Genomic DNA, 15,113 nt, shown 5'->3' with positions numbered 1-15,113 from the left:
TTGACAATAGTATTTCTGGTGTTAAATTATTTAATATAAAGTTTTTATACAGACATTCATCTAATTGTTAAAATGCAATTACTATCTTAAAACAAAATTAATTTGCTTCCCAATTTGCCTCGTTCTTAACACATAAAACTACAAAACTTATTTATGTCATAGTAAACAAAAAATATATGAAAAAATTATAGTGTGAAGTACAAATGTACAATTAATCAAAATAGTTGCAAAAATAATGAGTAACAAAAGAAATATTGAAAAAATATGAAATAAAACACAAAAAACTTATTAAACAAATTATTTTAAAAAAACGCAAAATCTATAAACGATGAGTCGTATTTTTAAAATGTTAATACATATATTTTTTGAACTTAATGTTTTTCTTACAGCATTACTTATTATCTTGTTTACTTGTTTTTTTTATGGATTTATGCGTGAAATTGAGGACCAAAACTAATGAAAGACTTATTACACATTTTTCGAACATAACTTATTATGTAATTCTTTAATAATTGAATGGATGCCTGTATAAAATCTTATATGTTTATTCATATGCATATACACAGTATATATTTTTATTTTTTTTCAGAAATATACTACATTTCTATAACCTTAACTGAAAGCCATGTAATTATTTTACTTTTAGATTCCTGAGCTGTGATTGGGACTATTATAAATCTTATATATTTTAATAAATCTAATAAATAAAAATGGCCAGTCCGAGTTTATACATGAGATCCATGCAAAGGTTAGACAAATTCGTACCAAAATCGGCTTTACCGTTATGGAATTCACCAGCAGGTGTGTATTTTGCAATATCATTGTTATAAATTATGCATGTGTTTGGAAAATGTTTTCTTATCAAACGATTTAATAATTATTAGCCATTTAACTGATAGTCGACGTGTTTTTTATGGTGCATATTAATTCTAAGATAATAAATATTATTGTATTTAATATACTTATTTTGTCATCAAACTCATAGACATCTTTTATTACAGTATAGATATTTCTTTATTTACTTCTATAAAAAGCAATCAAGATATACACATGGATTAGAGACATGTATTTCAATTTTTTGTTACAATTAAACCAAATATTAACTTAGTTGTAAATGATACATTGATAGAATTTCTTTTAATATAATGTTTATGATGGTTGTTGGCAACATATTATGAATCTGTTTTCGTTTGAAATTAATATTGGTAATCAATTTTGTTTTTTATTATCGATATAGTCAAACGATAAATGCATCTAAATAGTTTATATTTCATAATTGCATATAAACAGCTTGCGGTTTCGAAATTTGCGTTTGCGTCAATTTAATTTAATTATATAAAATATAAATTACAAATTTGTCTACTTTATTTCTGATAAAGATCAAATTATGATAATTAATTTATTTAATTGAAAACTTAATCATAACTAAAATTTCTTAATTAGGTTAGAAATTGAAGCTTGATTTGCAAATAAAAATATGCTAGATTAATTTTTGTTATTAACTTCCCGTAGGGTAAGTTATTGTAATCGTCCAAAAATCGAAAGTGAAAATTTTTACATTTTTTCGCGTTTTGAAGGTTTTTGAACATTTTGGCATACCTCAGTAAAAATGGGTGTGTGTGTGTGTATGTATGTATGGATACAATTTTTCGTCTACGTTTTCGGGCGCACGGATCAGCCGATTTGAATGGTTCATAAAACATTCGATTTCTATTGATAGGGAGATGTGCTGATTAGTTTTTGGCAAAAGCAGGTCTAGCCGTTTTACGATTACTACTCGTAGTACTACGATTACTACTCATTCATTCATGAATTCTTCTCGTAAAACTCGTAATACAATTACTTTTAATTAATTTGTTGATATATCTCGTATTAGTGCTAGTATCGTTTACTACTGTTAATTCGTTTATTGATACTACGTTTTCTACGATTACTACTCGTAGTACTACGATTACTACTCGTAGTACTACGATTATTACTCATTCATTCATGAATTCTTCTCGTAAAACTCGTAATACAATGTTTGCTACTCTATTATTGTTTACTACTTTTAATTCAGTGGTAGTACTACGATTACTACTCGTAGTACTACGATTACTACTCGTAGTACTACGATTATTACTCATTCATTCATGAATTCTTCTCGTAAAACTCGTAATTCAATGTTTGCTACTCTATTATTGTTTACTACTTTTAATTCATTGGTAGTACTACGATTACTACTCGTAGTACTACGATTACTACTCGTAGTACTACGATTACTACTCGTAGTACTACGATTACTACTCGTAGTACTACGATTATTACTCATTCATTCATGAATTCTTTTCGTAAAACTCGTAATACAATTACTTTTAATTAATTTGTTGATATATCTCGTATTAGTGCTAGTATCGTTTACTACTGTTAATTCGTTTATTGATACTACGTTTTCTACGATTACTACTCGTAGTACTACGATTACTACTCGTAATACTACGATTACTACTCGTAGTACTACGATTATTACTCATTCATTCATGAATTCTTCTCGTAAAACTCGTAATACAATGTTTGCTACTTTATTATTGTTTACTACTTTTAATTCATTGGTAGTACTACGATTACTACTCGTAGTACTACGATTACTACTCGTAGTACTACGATTACTACTCGTAGTACTACGATTACTACTCGTAGTACTACGATTACTACTCGTAGTACTACGATTACTACTCGTAGTACTACGATTACTACTCGTAGTACTACGATTACTACTCGTAGTACTACGATTATTACTCATTCATTCATGAATTCTTCTCGTAAAACTCGTAATACAATGTTTGCTACTTTATTATTGTTTACTACTTTTAATTCATTGGTAGTACTACGATTACTACTCGTAGTACTACGATTACTACTCGTAGTACTACGATTACTACTCGTAGTACTACGATTACTACTCGTAGTATTACGATTACTACTCGTAGTACTACGATTACTACTCGTAGTACTACGATTACTACTCGTAGTACTACGATTATTACTCATTTATTCATGAATTCTTTTCGTAAAACTCGTAATACAATGTTTGCTACTCTATTAATGTTTACTACTTTTAATTCATTTGTTGATATATCTCGTATTAGTGCTAGTATCGTTTACTACTGTTAATTCGTTTATTGATACTACGTTTTCTACGATTACTTCTCGTAGTACTACGATTACTACTCGTAGTACTCCAGCAATTTTCCTTAAGGCACGATGCCATACACACCTCTAGTTTAATTTTAAATCATTATTAAAATTCTTCTCTTTTTTCAGGTCCAAAAACTGTCTTCTTTTGGGCACCTCTTTTTAAATGGGTGAGTATACGTATATATATATATTTTTTTTCAATTATATTATATATATATATATAGTTTTCTATTAGTAACATATTGGTTATTAAATATGACATTCACAATATTTTTTACAGGGTCTGGTTATAGCTGGCATAGGAGATTTATCCAGGCCAGCTGAGCAACTATCAGTTAGACAATCAGGATCATTGGCTGTAACTGGATTCGTATGGGCCAGATACTCCTTAGTCATAATTCCAAAAACCTGGAGTTTGTTTGCTGTTAATATGTTTGTTGGACTAACACAATTATATCAAGCTGGAAGGGCGGTTGCATATGAAATGAGTCAGGAGAAAAAGTTGACCATTGAAACAAATTCCAATCTAGAAGCATTATGATGTAAAGGTTTGTCGCATTACTTTGGTTATTTTTCTACAAATCTTAATTTGCCAGTTATACTTGAGATTATTGATTTACATAACTCAAATAAGTTTTAAATTATATTAGATACGTGGTACTTTATTTTATGATCGGCGCATGACGAAATTAATTTTACTAAAATTATATTTTAAACGCTTTTGGAATATTATTCGGTTGGCCTTGAATATCGCATTGGCCTATTATAAATTACTATTTATCGTAATTTAATAATTTATAAGGTTCAATATGATTTATATTTCTGTAATATTATTTAATCGTCTTTCCGATTCTGAAATTAATATGAGAACTGAATTCAATATGTGAACAAAAATGTGGAATATATATTTTCATTAAGATATGTGGAAGTAACTCATGATGTACCTGTCTATCGTAATTTGTAAAAATAAATCTAAATATATGATGTAAAATTATGGATGATTTTTATAATACTCGCACAATCATCATTACTCAGAATCAGTCATCCCATTTATCAGATACAAAGTCATATAACATTCACTCATTACTTACTAATTAAATCTAAGATTGATATTAAAAAATACTTACATCTCAAACAAAATTATCTATGCAACCTTTTGCTAGAAGTTTATTGAGGACAGTACGTAGCGTAAATGGTAGGCTCTCGGCCCTGCATCCTAACAGTTTTGGATTTAAATCTGCATTGCGTGCAGCCTGATATCAAGTAATAGTGATATTCATTTCACTTGAGATTGTAGATCAGTAATATGTTTACAAGAAAAAATAACACTTCCGAGCATTTCTGCAATTATGTATTTAAGAAATCGTCACGATTAGAAAAGGACAACCCAAATAAAGTTGACTAATTCTAGTTTTCCTTGTATTTCTAATTAGATTGTATTTTTCAATTAGATTGTATTTCTAATTAGATTATTTTTCCAATTAGATTGTATTTCTAATTAGATTTTATTTCTAATTAGATTGTATTTCTAATTAGATTGTATTTCTAATTAGATTGTATTTCTAATTAGATTGTCTTCTAATTGAACATATAGTTCTAATTGCTGTCCAAACATATAAAAAAATCGTTATATAATATAATAATTATTATATTATGTTTAAATAGCAAAAAAATACTGATTTTAGATTTTCTAAAATTATTTTAGCACTATTGTCACAATGCAATATGCAGTCTTACGTGAAAGGTGAAGCTGTATAATTGAATGATTGATATATATATATATATATATATATATATATATATATATTATATTATATCTGTATGCGCTCGCCATATTCTTCCAATAGATTCTCATTTATTTTAAAAGATAAGTTATAATCAAGTGTTTTATCATTTCAAAATATAATGCTAAATTCATTTTTCACACCTGATATCAGAATTCAGATAATTTATTTCACGAACAAATCATAGAATTTAATGAATTTATTTCAATATACTTGCAAACCTTGTATGTGATATTTGTGGCAAAATGCATTTTAATAAGATTTCACTGTTTGCTTTAGTGTGTTTTATTCAGTATGGAGAGATAAAATCAAGTAAGTACTAAAATGACATATTTTATTTAATATTAAGGTAAGTTATATTGATTTCTAATATAATTTATTGTGCAATATTGACTAATAGAAAATGCATAATATATTATAGACATATACATTTTCTTTTTCATTTTATTTTCATATAGAATTTTTTTACATTGTTTATCTAAAAACAATGCACACTGAATACGATTTATTTAAAAAAAATAATATTGTAATATTTGGAATATTTTGATTATTTTTATCTATTAAAATTTTTCCAGCTATAAATGATGACATGTTAGCCTTTTTTGAAAGACTAAAAATGTGGATGCCGTACTTGGATTGTTTGGAAAATGTAGATTTGCCAGTAATGGAACCTTTCTTTACTGAGAGAATGGACTTTGATCTTGTACATGAGATTGGAAAGTAATTATTTTGCAATATATGGGTATAAAAAGCTATTCTCCAAGTTTACTTCGTGAATAACAAGTTATATTAGTTATAATTTCGTTCTTGTCGCTAATTGAAAGATTCAGTATTAATTTTCTTCATAGTTTGCAGTAATAAAAAATAGAAAAATGATTACCTGATTACATGATTAATGATTTATTGATTGAAATGATTACGGTGATTACCAGTACTTTAACGCATTTGTATTTTCATTTATTTCTCTTAGGTTTTGTAGCCAATATTTATTGAGTAATATATAACAAATTGTATGGTGATAGAAGTTCAATAAGCAATCTATCATTCTGGCGCCAATCCATTTGTATTATTCTTAAAGTTTGTTTTTTTTAAGGGAAAGTTTACCTCACAAGAACTGTTAAGTATTTATTTCTGTTCAAAAAGGGAGATTTTTTAATATTAATGGGAGATTATTCCAAACTCTTTTTGATGACTAAATTACGCATTTTTTGTAGATTGTTTAAAAAAATTTCTGCAGTTAAACCTGTAGCATGTATCAGTAGCGCAAATTGTAGATTTTCAAGTAAATAATGCAAATCGATTTTCTCGCATAGTATTTTTTGTATTTTTCTGAAAATAAAATTCAAAATCAAGAATTTATTGCGTCTTTGTCAGTTAAGAAACTTCCGAAAAATCGTGTGTTAAAATGTCTCACTAAAATTAATAATTAACATAAAATGGCAAACCCAATTTGAGAATAGCTAATAAAAATAAACCCAACTTTAACTTCCATGAATATTTCAGAATGAAAGGCAATTTTCAAAATATGACAATACATAATTTATCAAAATACAATGTTGATTTATTCAATTTGAATATTTTATCATTATCTGTGAAAGCTAACATGTCATTACCAGAATTAGTGATGGAAGGTTTGTATGAACTTGATGGCAATATTGGTGATTTGATTCCAATCTATGGGGAAGGAGATTTAAAGTAAGATTTATATATGAAACATATGTTCTGAAAATATATTTTTATCTAATAAGTTTTATGTTTTAGTATGTCCTTACAAAACATAACTATCGGTATTGTCGGTAAATTTACGCCAGTTCCATTTAGAGTAAGTGATTTGAAGGTAGATTTTGATATCGGAGGATTTACGGCTTATTTCGACGGTTTAATGGGAGATCCAGAATTGGAAGAGACTTTTAATAAACTTATAAATGATATTGCTATGGAAGCTTTGCATGTTCTATGGCCTGAAATTGAAGTTGGAATAGTTGAAATGGTTAAAAAGGTGAATAATTGAACTGTGATAATAAGTTTCATTTTTTTGTATCTTATATTTATTTTCTCAGATGGTAGCTGATGCTGATTTGACAGTGGGAGACTTACTTCAATTTATGCAAAATATAAAAACTTTATTACCTGAAGAGGTACCCGAAGAATGCAAAGATCGACATTTGTTAAAATAAAAAATTACTTACAGTAATGCAATAATATTTATAATTCTGCTTGTTTTAAAATAAACAAAAATAAATCAACTGGTTCAAATAATTCTGATGAAAAAGAATTAGTTTTCTATTTATTACAAGTTTAGTAGATACGATCTCTAAAACTTGTTATATGACAAATATCTTCGGTACATTTTATACCGATTTGAAAATTTGCAAATAATTGCAAATAATTTGATATAATTCGAAGCAGTATGAAAAACAGCAAATAAAGAATAGATCAAAATGTATCCATGTAAAAATTGCTTACAAGTTGTTAATAACTTTGATTCTCAGAAGGTTTTCTGTAAATCATGTAATTTCTTTCATTTGAGGTCAAAACAACACATTATTATTAAAAAAAGCTTTTTATTACAACACTTACATGTAAAACCATACCAAAATAATAAGGTGCTCTTATTCGATAACAATGACTTTTTTGTTCATTTGACAATACTGATTCTATACTTTAGTCGGTATATCTAAGATGTGTTCTTTAATTAAAGATACTGCCAGGTCGTTCGGTGCTGATTCAAGCTCAAAAATCTCCAAAAGATTTTCAGTTCGTTTCAGAAACACTCCAGGTACATATAAAGTTACTTGAGGTCCTACTGAAGGCCAGTAGCGTCCCAGATTGTGTCCATTAATAAAAGCAACCCCCTACAAATGTTTATATTATAATATTATTCAGACAAGCGCGAATTGTTTTTGTGGTCCTATTTGCTAACTCACCTTGCCCCAACCAGTCATATCCAAGAAAGTATCGCGAATTGGTCCTTCATGATTTGCTGGTAAATCAAAATTAGTTTCGTATCCAACTGGTCCATCTAACAGTTTTCCACGAGTAGATCTTGTGCTAAAACTGCTTGGATTTGCAGAATATTCCTTGAGCCCATTTTCTAAGGGTATGCCTATGTTGATCCATCCTGTGAGTTCTTTATCTCCCCAGGTCACTGGCCAGTTTAATCCCTAAAAAGAAAAAAAAACTTTTAAATAGTTTATATAACGGTAACGATGTAGCTTTTTTTAATATTATTTCTAACAATTTGTACAACTGATTTCTACAACTAATGGTTTCGTGATAAGACATAGATTAACTTCAATGATGAAAATTTTTAAGAGGAAAATCAAGAACCATTTTTACTGGAATATACCATTCATAACAATTTTTCATTGTTAGCCAATTTATCATTCAATATTTAGGGTTTGAGTTTAACTAGTCAATTGGGAATTCTGTGGAAGTTTTCATGAAAGATGATCTTTATACTTGAACATTAATTTAAATATATATCGGCTTACCTTATATTCAGCTGTGATTGATCCATAGTTGATACGCCCTTGATTTTCAACCAGGAATTCTAATGAAGAACTTTTTGTCGCGTTTAATTCCAGGCTATATTTATTTGTATGTCTGTCCAATATTCCAATCAGTCTCTGTGTTTAAAATGCATTTCATGTATTTATTTTAAATGTACATTTCATGTATTTATTTTATAATTATGAAGGTAATCTTACTTGATCAAGATAAACGTAAGCTCTATCTTTTAATTGGGGAACGCTCAAATTTGCTGACTTAGTTTCTTGCAACTGTGTATGGTATAACACAAAACCTCCATTTTGCCACATTTGTTCAAAGGAAAGTGGTTTTTCACTAGCCAGTTCTCCGTCTCTCAAACGACTATTTTTTTCTAACATAGCAACTGCTGGGCCCATTGTTATGCGCCCATATTCACCTTTGGGTGCAGCTGTTGGTAAGGGCAATGATGGCAAAGAAAGGAACTGAAATGTAGGATGATAGATAGTTTTATAAGTTTATTGATGGTACAGGATTTTTTCGAATATTACCTCTCCTATTGCTTCACGGATGGCGTAATATTTTTCTGTTGGGTCACCAGCTTCAGAAATTGGGGCATCGTAGTCGTAGGAAGTAATTTGCGGGTTATATGAAACTCCGTCGTGATTAGCACCTAATTAGAAAATTAGGAAAATTATTAAATGAATAGAAAATCAGATAAATTATAGCAGAATATTATTGTGAGTTTTTATAAATAGAACTGCAAGATACTATCTTTTACCATTTGTGTATCCGAAATTGGTTCCTCCGTAGAACATGAAGAAATTAACATTGGCGCTGGAATTTGCCAGCATTCCTTTCAAAGTTTTCACAACATTTTCAGTGGATACATGCGCGTGCTTTTCACCCCAATGAGTTAACCAGCCTGGATAAAATTCAGAATTTACCAGTGGTCCATGTGGTTCAACTTTTCTTTGTGTTGCCCATACGTTGTCTAAATTAGCTCCTAGAAATAATTGAGAGTAACAAATATACAAATTATATTACTTTTTCATGATGTTGAAAATTATATTATGGTATTTTATTTAGTGTGGCTATAAATTTCACATTTTGAATGTTCTTACCGGAGCCAAAATCAATGGTGCAGTATGCGTCTTGGATTTTTCCGCAAGTGGCTAAATTAACAGAAGAGCCATCGGTCGTATAAAGCAATGCTTTATTATCAACATGCTTTTTAAATATATCTGTCAAAGCATTTTTGTATACAGTATCACATGCGTAACTGCCGTACTCATTTTCTACCTAGATAAAGACACATACTTAATTCAATTGATGCTCAAACTAAATTATTTACGTTTTATGAAATAAATTGCATATTTCCTTATTTTTTACCTGAACCATTATAATAGGTCCACCATTTCCATAAAAGTAAGGCTTCATTTTGGCCAGCAATACGTCTAACCATTTTTGTGATTCTTCCATGTATCCTGAAAATTCATTATTTAGTTATATGAATAAAGGTTGATGTATTAGGTTTCTCTAAAAAACATCTTACTTTCATCGGTGGTTCTTGGTTTAATCATTTTAGCAGGGTCTTCCTCAAAATATTTAGATAGGAGCCACCAAGGATGACCACCCTAGCATTTCGAACAAATCGTTCAATTATTATTTTCCATTTCAAAATTATTAAGATTTTGAACTTACAAAGTCTCGTTCTGCACAAATGTATGGCCCTGGTCTAAGGATGACGTACAAATCTTCTTCTACAGCTAGTCGAATAAATTCTTCTAAATTTGCATCTCCTTCCCATTTATAGATGTTTGGTAAAGGATTGTGATGTGACCATTCTACATATCTGCGAAATGATATAATCGACTTATCATTTTTAAAGTCTGAATTTTATATTGTAAAAGTAATAGACAAAAATATATAAAATATTTATTTTTATTTGGCTTTTCTACTTTATATATCTCATCGTAAATTTATATCTTTTAACATAAATATTAGGACCAATTTTTTTTTATATTTCCAATTTCTAAAATTTTAATTAAAAATAAGGGTCAATTATCTCTTACGTTGCAACTGCATTCAATCCAGCAGCCCTTAATTTCCTCAATCGGTCTCTCCAGTATTGATGGGGAACCCGGAAATAGTGCAAGGATCCGGAAACAAATCGAAAAGGTTTTCCATCCATGGAAAACGAATCATTTTGGTAATCTACTGTGAACGTCCGCCCTTCGTATGGAATACCTTGCGCCATCTCCAACGTATTCTAAAAAATATAATTTGACGCATAAGTAACCTATTATAACCTACTCATAACCTATTGTAAAAGCAAAAACAAAATCTACTGAATATTATTGTTTTTCTGATAGTTGGATCAAATTTATTGAATATTTTTTAAGTTTTGTACTTACAAAATATTTTTCTGTGTTAATAATACTATTCCAACTGTCGTAAATGCAAAACGCGAACTGAGCTTATCTCTATCAAAACATGTTTGCATTTTTATTAAATGTTTCCGGCTTTTAGCAACTCTTTTGCATTTGTAACTGTATTAGTAGACATTTCAACTTTAGTAACAGTAAATACTAATCTATTTCTATATTTATAACTCAGTTTGCATTTTTTTGTAAGAAATAGGTTGAAATGCTTTCACACATCTGTTTTTGCAAAGGATCAATCAATACTGAAAGTCTTGTATATTTTTTGGCACTTAGATTGACAAATGATCACTTTATTTAGAAATAGGTTTCTACATGTTAATAGCCCAATATGTTCTATTAATAATAGTAAATTCATACTGATTATGGAGACCTTACAAATATTTTTTTTATTTCTGCTATTAATAAATTTTACAATCTTCAATTAAAAAGCATGAAAATGCGTATCCATTTCTATTTCAAAGTTATTATCTATTTCTCATCTAACTAATTACACTACTAGTAGAAAAAATTAGTTGTAAATACATCCCATATTAAAATTTTTAGAAAATGTACCAAATTATAATTTTATTTTGTGAAATTATTTTAGTGAAGTATACGATTAATTAATACTGCATAATGGCATTCATAAACAATGTATTGTTTAACTACAAGCTATGTTATTTCTGCTATGAAATAACTTCTTGTATTTAATAATATATTAAAACACTTTTTCTCATATACCATAACTAATAATGGCTTCAAATTTTAAAGATTAATTGATACCGTCCTCTAATGTTTCTTCTAAGACTGTTTTATATATTGTTTATTACTTTTCATGAATTTGGTCAATAATTCACTTTTGAGTAGTTTGCGATATAATATTCAGGTAATTATTTTTTTATAAATTTTGTTTTGTAATATTAAATCAATTTTTACAACTATAATTTGAAATTTATATAATAAACTCTACTTTTTTCGATATTTGTGATATACATTTAAATGAAAATTGGCTACTGAATTTAAAAACTATTGAACAACTATTATTCGTTGAATAGTATTAATCATGGCAAAAAGTTTATATAATATACAATTATATTAAATGATACTCATCTCATATGATTCTGCTTTGAAAACTCATTTTTAAAAGCTATTGTTTTATTGACGTGCGATGAATTTGTAACGTAATTTTAAGCACTTTGTTGTTTTTGTACGACGTATATGCAAATAAATATGTGTTCAATTTTTCTGGGATAATTTTCCATTTGCCATATGTATTAACATAATTATCAACCAGGCTTATAAAATTAAGAGTAAATTTCCAGGGAAATTGTTTCGGTTAGATTAAATTATTGTTTTGAAATATTCATATATATATATATATATATATATATATATGATTATGTTAAATTATTAATTTTACCTTAGAATAATCTTGTTTCACCTCATTGTCCCAAAATCCAGACGCCAAAGATGCTGCCACCAAGGCACATCCTATAATTAACTTCAGCATATTTTTGCGTTTCTTTATCCTACTGGAAATATATCTTGAATTATATCTCAAAGTCATAATATTTTAACAAATAATAAAATGTACTTTAAGACCTACACATTTCAATAATAAATGCTTAGGTGCATTATTATAATATTTGCGATTATGATATTATTACTAACACCATAGCATAAAACATTACTATTTGTTTTTGATTGCTTTTAGTTTTATCAAAGTAGTAAATTTGCAAAACTTTGATTGGGGCATTATCAACATCGTTATAAATTTTTTTATATCAAGTTATTTATAAATGACGAGTATTAAAATAATTCATGCGCACATATAATGATGCAATTAATTTATATATATATATATATATATATATATATATAATTGAAATAAATTTTTCATCAATCAATACCGTCACATTTAAAAAAATATTTTTTTTATCTTCATCGATAACAACTTGTTTATAAGCGCAATGCTAAAATCATATTGTAGAGTGCATAACAATTATATTTACATAAATACTACTATAATACATAAATACACAATATTTTACTATTCCATATGAATAAGATAAGCAGATCAATGTCACAATGAAAAATACTTATAATTTCAAATCTTAATACTTCTCAATTTATTGGAGAATTTTGTGCAATATTTATTCATTGACATAAACACTTTCCTAATTTAATTGAAACAAAGTGAAAAACATTTTCCTAATTTATCATACAAATTCAAACTTTATATGAGTATCGTTTCTTCTAATAAACATTTTGCCAAAAAAATTCTCTTTGAGTTTAGGGAAAAGTCAGTAACTAGAGTGTTTGTTATTTTAAAAGGGCATGTGAAATTGACTCAATTCGTTAAATTATTTTTTTCAACACCCGTAGAATAGGTAATCGCAAAAAAATTGAAATTGAAATTTATTTATCTTCACCTTTCAAAGGTTTCTGAACATTTTGGCATACCTCAGAAAAAAATGGATATATACTGTGCGTGTGTGCGGATACAAATTTTCGTGGATTCAACGATTCGTGAACAAAGATCAACCGATTTGAATAATTCACAAAACTTTCGATTCGTATTGTTGGGGAGACGTACTGATTAGTTTTTGGCAAAGGCCAAAAAGGGTAATTCAGTTTTTGACATAACGGAGCGTCTGATTTGAATAATTCAAAAAGCATTTTACTTGTATGGAGAAAACAAAGAACTGTTTAGATTTTTAGAAAGGCAGGTTTATTGGTTTCAACATTTTTGGCACGGCAAGTTCCAGCAATTTTTTTTAAGGCACGATGCTAGTCACAAAATTTGAAAAAGGTTATATTAATTGGCCCCTTATACATTAAAATATTTTGTTTCAATTTGGTATCTATTTATGAGTATCGATTAGAACATTTGTGTTTTGTAAGGTGTTCTAATTAAGCTATAATTGCAAACTATATTATGAAAAGTAACCCAATGGTTGTCTTCTCTTCGGTAATACCCTGAAGGGATGTTTCCATTTAAATCGCATTTAGATTTATACTATCAATTTTTTTTTTTTTGCCATTGAGTCAACGACATTGTATAATTTTAAATTCACAACTGATTTTCAAATTCATAACTAATTAATGATTGAGTTTGGATTTAATTAATTCTATATTTCCATCACTACTTTTGATTAAAAAGCTGGGCATTCAATTCTATATTCTAGATCACTGTTATACACTCTTCCGCGTTTTTTTTGTTTATTGATAAAATTTTATATAATAAATATTTTTGGTTATGATTATTGAACCATTTTTTTATAATTGCAAATTCTGAGTATTTTTATTTATAAATTTTACAAATTAAGGATATTAAAATATTATTATTACTATTATTATTATTATTATTATTATTATGAACCTACACTATTCTATTCACAACATTGGCGGTTGACTAGTTCTAGCACGACTGTCTTCTTCAGACAGATACTATTGGCGAGTTCGGTTTGATTTTATAAAATTTATCAGAAAACGATCGCCGGCCAATCTTGAATCCAGAGGTCAAATATATCTACGAATATATTCGATATCGATACATTATTTATTAATTATCTAATACGAACCATCTGTTGTTTGAGTTATGATTCTGTTTGAGATACTGTGAATTAATTGCTTTGTAATGATTTGTTTGGAATGAACTTGCGTCATCTGCAATAATATAACAATCAATCTGATTTATGATTATAATAGGGTTAGTATAATTCAACAAAAAAGTTAACATAAGAGTTAAAAATTAATAGTAAATTATATTACGGTTTTTTATTTGTGTCGTCTTGGTGAGTTTTTCGGCATTGTAGTCACGATTTTCCAGTTCAAATAATGCATTTCGTAATGAATGTCCTGATGTCAAGCAGTAGTTATATTCACCTTTCAAAGCGAAGATCAAAATGTGTTTGAAAGTAAAATTAACTAAATATGTATAGGTTTTCCGTTATATTCTTACAACTTATTTAAATATTGTTGTTTATAGATATTATTTCTTGAAAACATATAGTTGAAAAATCATTCCATATAAATTCTTATCATATACTAATGGAATTTTTTTAATATGTTGTCTAAATAGGTTACATGATTTATAATCTTCAATCAGTTACGTGATTTGTTCAGGAATGTAATCTTACGATCGCTTGTATCAAATGAAAAATAATATTATTATTGTTTTAACTCCTGCATGTTTATAACACGTGAAAAACTGCTATTGATTCAGGTGAAGATC

At 27.9% G+C, this 15,113-nt stretch overlaps 3 protein-coding genes across 5 annotated transcripts in view; 2 read left to right on the top strand and 1 right to left on the bottom strand.

The window, feature by feature from the left end:
• The first annotated feature begins 661 nt into the window (after positions 1 to 661).
• LOC113383337 (mitochondrial pyruvate carrier 2-like) overlaps positions 662 to 15,113 on the top strand; it is a 36,000-nt gene continuing 21,548 nt past the window's right edge. Inside the window, exons 1-3 of one of the 3 annotated variants that reach the window (XM_026621610.1) lie at positions 662 to 801; positions 3,304 to 3,344; positions 3,458 to 3,725. In XM_026621610.1, coding sequence (XP_026477395.1) covers positions 711 to 801; positions 3,304 to 3,344; positions 3,458 to 3,718 — 393 coding nt within the window. In that variant the 5' untranslated portion in view covers positions 662 to 710 and the 3' untranslated portion in view covers positions 3,719 to 3,725. Of the gene's footprint in view, positions 802 to 3,303; positions 3,345 to 3,457; positions 3,987 to 15,113 lie in introns of those variants that run through there. The other 2 variants (XM_026621609.1, XM_026621608.1) reach the window with 2 other exon arrangements.
• Positions 5,173 to 7,138, top strand: LOC113383338. Its single transcript, XM_026621611.1, has 5 exons — positions 5,173 to 5,273; positions 5,537 to 5,681; positions 6,465 to 6,656; positions 6,723 to 6,960; positions 7,022 to 7,138. Exons 1-5 carry the CDS (start codon positions 5,207 to 5,209, stop codon positions 7,136 to 7,138), a joined length of 759 nt encoding a protein of 252 aa, XP_026477396.1. The 5' UTR covers positions 5,173 to 5,206.
• LOC113383335 (beta-galactosidase-like) lies at positions 7,576 to 14,280 on the bottom strand. The gene is made up of 13 exons (XM_026621606.1): positions 14,263 to 14,280; positions 12,297 to 12,405; positions 10,526 to 10,722; positions 10,155 to 10,305; positions 10,006 to 10,087; positions 9,843 to 9,937; positions 9,575 to 9,752; positions 9,232 to 9,456; positions 9,002 to 9,123; positions 8,672 to 8,935; positions 8,456 to 8,590; positions 7,889 to 8,125; positions 7,576 to 7,816 (listed from the first exon to the last, which is right to left on the bottom strand). Exons 2-13 carry the CDS (start codon positions 12,384 to 12,386, stop codon positions 7,619 to 7,621), a joined length of 1,974 nt encoding a protein of 657 aa, XP_026477391.1. The 5' UTR covers positions 12,387 to 12,405; positions 14,263 to 14,280; the 3' UTR covers positions 7,576 to 7,618.

Source organism: Ctenocephalides felis, unplaced genomic scaffold (genome assembly GCF_003426905.1).
Source record: "Ctenocephalides felis isolate EL2017-DRISC unplaced genomic scaffold, ASM342690v1 CF-g0.4_SCAFFOLD_03570, whole genome shotgun sequence".
NCBI lineage: Eukaryota > Metazoa > Arthropoda > Insecta > Siphonaptera > Pulicidae > Ctenocephalides > Ctenocephalides felis.
This window is presented reverse-complemented; position numbering and strand designations above follow the sequence as displayed.

Bases quoted from the DNA above. Each gene is read 5' to 3' on its own strand.
- LOC113383338 (XM_026621611.1), top strand. From the start codon at position 5,207: ATGCATTTTAATAAGATTTCACTGTTTGCTTTAGTGTGTTTTATTCAG. The intron at 5,274-5,536 runs GTAAGTACTAAA...AAATTTTTCCAG, and splicing joins GTATGGAGAGATAAAATCAA to CTATAAATGATGACATGTTA. The intron at 5,682-6,464 runs GTAATTATTTTG...TGAATATTTCAG, and splicing joins CTTGTACATGAGATTGGAAA to AATGAAAGGCAATTTTCAAA.
- LOC113383335 (XM_026621606.1), bottom strand. From the start codon at position 12,386: ATGCTGAAGTTAATTATAGGATGTGCCTTGGTGGCAGCATCTTTGGCG. The intron at 10,088-10,154 runs GTAAGTTCAAAA...TCGAAATGCTAG, and splicing joins TTTGTGCAGAACGAGACTTT to GGTGGTCATCCTTGGTGGCT. The intron at 9,124-9,231 runs GTAAAAGATAGT...TTTTCTAATTAG, and splicing joins CAATTTCGGATACACAAATG to GTGCTAATCACGACGGAGTT.